Raw genomic sequence first — 4,327 nt, 5'->3', positions numbered from 1 at the left:
CTATTTATTGCTGTACATGTAGTAGAGTTTATAACATACTAATATTAATACATACATTTGGTTAATTTTTTTTTTCATTTATTGTCATTCCTATTAATATGACAATGTTATAATCATTCTCCGAATTTTATGTATTAATATAGGATTCCATTTTTCCCCCCGAGGCCCAAATATATTATATGTTTACAACTTGGATTGGATTAGAAGAAAAAAAAATAGATGGTACCACGATATCTTTTTTTTTTGTGTGTGTTCATCTCATTATATATATATATATATATATAATGATAACGGAGTATCCTAACTGGCGCGTTGGTTAGATAAATCTCCGACATGTGATCAGCCTTTGTATATGGATCATATAAATCTAGAAATTACCTCCCTCCCCACCAGCTAGGAATCGAACACTCAACCTCAAGATAAAGTTACCTCCTACCCCAAACTTGACCACTCATTATATATATATTACTTCCTTAGGTACAGTCTACATGAAAAAAAAAAATTGGATCATTCGATAATAATTTATTAGAGTATGTAGTTTAGTGTTAGTATAAATACGTGTATAGTTCATTTTTATATCAATAGAAACATAAAATCTTTTTTTTCAATTTTTTTTAAAAACGTATTACTTCTAACACTAAATTACATGCTCTAATGTAATTCAACGGTTATAATCTCTGAGGTTATAATTTGGATTCTTGTTTGTTTGGAAATCTATGTTTAACCAAATTAAATTTAATAATATATAATAGTAAATTGGCTAAACTAGATTGCTATGTGATAGAAATATACTGACTAATAATTTAAAAGTACTGTAATTTATAGATCAAATAGAAATAATTCAAGATTTATTCAGTAACATTCAAACTCACATCTTTTGTGATGTTACAAAAATTGGTCGCAGTGGACAACTTGAAAATCAATTCTCTACTTTTGTCATATGAGGAGAAAAAAAAAACAGTAACTAAAAGAAACAAAAAGATGACAGCGTATCTAAATGGACCAACTTTTGTCCATTGGAAAAAAGATTTTATGATAACCTTTTTTTGGTTTACAAAAAAATATATATATTTGGAAAATGAATGTACGTTTTGGTGTCGGTTGAGAGAGACCGAACCGACAGTCAGTCGACGTGTGGGCTTACATACATACAATAAGTTTGTATATGTATACGCAAAATAATTGAAATTAAATATGAGAAAGCGACTCTTGGAGGTCCCAATGATGCATAGACGTTTTCGTATTCGGTATTCGGTTCGAGTTTGGTTTTACAAAAATATATATCAATCATTTAGTGTATCATATTCAGTTCGGTTCAATTTTAGTTTCAATTCATTTCGATTCTAGTTTTTATTAAGAAAATTTTAGATCTTTTTAAAAAAAAAATCGATTTTTCGGATTTTTTAAAATTCAATTCGATTATATTAAATTCGATTTTCTAAAAAAACTATCATTCAAATTTTAGACGATTCGATTAAACAAAATATCGTAATTTTTAATTCGATACGATTAGGTTCCGAAGAACCATAACGTAGCCATCCCTAGTCCTAATGATACAACAATGTAACCATTTTTTCGATACGATGTATTCATTATGATCCTATGTAACCCACAAAATTGAAATATTAAAAAATAACTAATTGATATTTGAACATCTAAAAAACAATACTTGCTTTTCTATTCATTTTCATGAATATGTAATGTTGTTAGTGGTAAAGATTACTTCATGTTAGCCATGTAATGTGGTTTTTAGATTTTATATTTAATAAGATATTTTGATAGATAACTGTAATGTGATAGGATATTCTATTTAATTTTATCCTAATCAAATATGATTTTAGTTTCCAAAATTTTACAGACCTTACTCGTTGACTTTTGTCTATGGAATAAGCAAATTATAGGGAAAAAAATGAAAGTAAACCTTAACTTTTTTCTTATATGTTTTTCTCATAATTTGTATATACAAAATCAAATCTTATTTATGTTCCAATCTTTAATTAAAAAAAAAAGATTTTTTTTATTATAAAAACTAAAAAATTATGAATAACACTAAAACATAATCACATAAAATACACGATAAAATCTGCATATTAACGAAAGATGAATAGAAAATGATTAGATATATTCTAAATTTTTGCTATAGTTAGAGTATATTACAATCTAAGCCTCAACATTTTAATATATTTATCATATGAAAAATATGTGAAAGTTTCAGTGGTTACACATTCGAAAACGAAAAATTGAGGACAACAACTCCTACAATAAATATAAAAATAAAGTGCTTGAAAATGACAATATAGATTATATGAATCACGTTGTTTTGCATCAAATGACGCAAATTAAGCAGAGATAATTTAAAAAAAAAAAACAGAAACAAGAAATCAACAAAACACTAATGATGAATCTTCCTTCTTCTATGAAACCCTTTCTACGACGATGTCTGAATAAAAAAAACTATACATTCTTTCCAAATCTTATATATTCATTAAACCCCTTTTGGTTAATCATCGTTCCCTTGCGGTTCCGCCCACAATGTCGACCTTCTGTTTGGTTTGGTGGGTCGATGGCTTGGACTCGACGGTCGGAGCCCTTCTGCAACTTCTCCTCTGGTGCTCGAGGACGAGTTCCCCGGCTAACCAGTCCAGTTTCTCGAAGTTCCTCTCTTTTTCGACTCTTTTGCCACCAAAGAGTACCGATTCCACGTTCTTTTGCTTCAGCATCTCCTCCGCTACTCCCACCAGCATGTTCACGTTGCTCGGGCTCGGGTCCGTGTCTACGTCTGGTCTGCACGGTCCAAAGCTCGTCCCATTCGCCTGCCAAAACCCCCGGAAAGAATGACCACATTATATACAAAACCAAAGTTCTTTCTTTTGGTTCCGAACATGGGGCAGCTAACTAAAGATTTCCACTTTCAGACCAAACCGGATATATATTGGTTGTCCAAACTCTTGAATCATGTCTTGTAAAAGCTTAGAGCCAATGTCTAGAACCATTTTACCATTCAAGAGACTAAATCTGTAAATGCAGTCCTTGATTAGCTGTACACTAACGGGAAAATCAGAACCAAAAGTCTCTCCCGTTTCAGACCACAGGACTTTACCTGAATCCGGACATAGTTACTACTCCTACGCTGTCCAAACGCCATGGCCACGGCCTGGTCCACGGTCTCGGCCGAGCCATCTGCCGAGATACGAGCCACAGAGCGAGCCCAATGCTTCGCCCTCCACTTCCTCACACGCTCGAAATCGTAGCTCACATCCAAAGGCTGACCTGTCCCGAGAGACAGGACGAGCAAATCCTCCACGCCCCTCACGAACGGGAACTCCTGCTTGTTGTGGAGCACGTGCGTGATCGCTGCCGCGGTCGGGTTACTCATTGCTAAGCCTCCGTCCACTGCCACACACCTCGTCGAGCCGTCCACGGACGCCATGTCCACGGCCTCGAACGCCCCTGGCTCAGCCCACGTGGCCCGACAAACTTCCCACAACCTGAAGTCGAAGCTGTCCGAATCGAGGGCGTCTGCTCGTGAGAACAAGAATGGCGCAGAGCTCGAGAGGTCGTAACATGGGATTAAGACAGGTTTGAGTGTGTCTTTCAGTGTTAGGTCCGAAAATGCCTCCTTCATCGCCTTCTCCAACTTCGCCGTGCCCGACCCAGACCCGGACCCGGTTCTTACGACCCGCCTCAGGAGCCCGGAGGACCGTTTCGGTTTGTAGAAGTTTCTGCCGTTCTGAGCCAGGAACCGCCACGTGTCCTCCGCCCGGAAGATCGGAAGGTTGCCGTCGCTCGAGGCGAAGAGCATCGCCGTGAAGATACCTCCGATTCCGGAGCCGGCGGCTACGTCGAAGTAATCGGCGATCCGAGCATTTGGGTTGCCGGATTTCGATTTCAGGGCGTGTTCTAGATACGCCAAGGCCTTGCCCGGCAAAATCCCTCTCATCCCTCCTCCATCGATGCTCAAAATACAGACTTTCCGTCTCTGGTTCTTGATCGAGCCCGGAACTCCTCCGCCACCATTCGCCGCCGCCGCCGCCGGAGTCGTGGGTTCTGGATCGGTTTTCGGGTCGATGAGCTTTGTGTCGTCGTACCCGAACAGGAACTTGCTCTCGAGGATCGAGAAAATCTCGTAGCTGAGCTTGTCGGTGTCTACGCTCGGTTCCTGCATCATCTCCAGAGCCTCCGTCGGACCACCACCGTCTCCTCCGATGAAGTGCTTGTTGACGGTTGTCGGAGTTTTCCCGGTGGAATCGATCATCGGCTTGTCGTGTATCCTTTTGCGAAGAACTCAGCTACGCCCACCAGATGAAAAAAAAATAAAATTGGAAAG

At 38.3% G+C, this 4,327-nt stretch overlaps 1 protein-coding gene across 1 annotated transcript; it reads right to left on the bottom strand.

The window, feature by feature from the left end:
- Nucleotides 1-2,279: 2,279 nt before the first annotated feature.
- LOC104806083 (patatin-like protein 6) lies at nt 2,280-4,321 on the bottom strand. The gene is made up of 2 exons (XM_010530800.1): nt 3,101-4,321; nt 2,280-2,813 (listed from the first exon to the last, which is right to left on the bottom strand). The coding sequence occupies exons 1-2, from the start codon at nt 4,253-4,255 to the stop codon at nt 2,505-2,507; spliced, it is 1,464 nt and encodes a 487-aa protein (XP_010529102.1). The 5' UTR covers nt 4,256-4,321; the 3' UTR covers nt 2,280-2,504.
- Nucleotides 4,322-4,327: the final 6 nt, after the last annotated feature.

Source organism: Tarenaya hassleriana, unplaced genomic scaffold (genome assembly GCF_000463585.1).
Source record: "Tarenaya hassleriana unplaced genomic scaffold, ASM46358v1 Cleome1179, whole genome shotgun sequence".
Lineage (NCBI taxonomy): Eukaryota > Viridiplantae > Streptophyta > Magnoliopsida > Brassicales > Cleomaceae > Tarenaya > Tarenaya hassleriana.
The sequence above is the reverse complement of the archived record's forward strand: the minus strand, read 5'-3'. Positions and strand labels throughout refer to the sequence as shown.

Bases quoted from the DNA above. Each gene is read 5' to 3' on its own strand.
- LOC104806083 (XM_010530800.1), bottom strand. From the start codon at position 4,255: ATGATCGATTCCACCGGGAAAACTCCGACAACCGTCAACAAGCACTTC. The intron at 2,814-3,100 runs GTAAAGTCCTGT...GGGTTTTGGCAG, and splicing joins GTAACTATGTCCGGATTCAG to GCGAATGGGACGAGCTTTGG.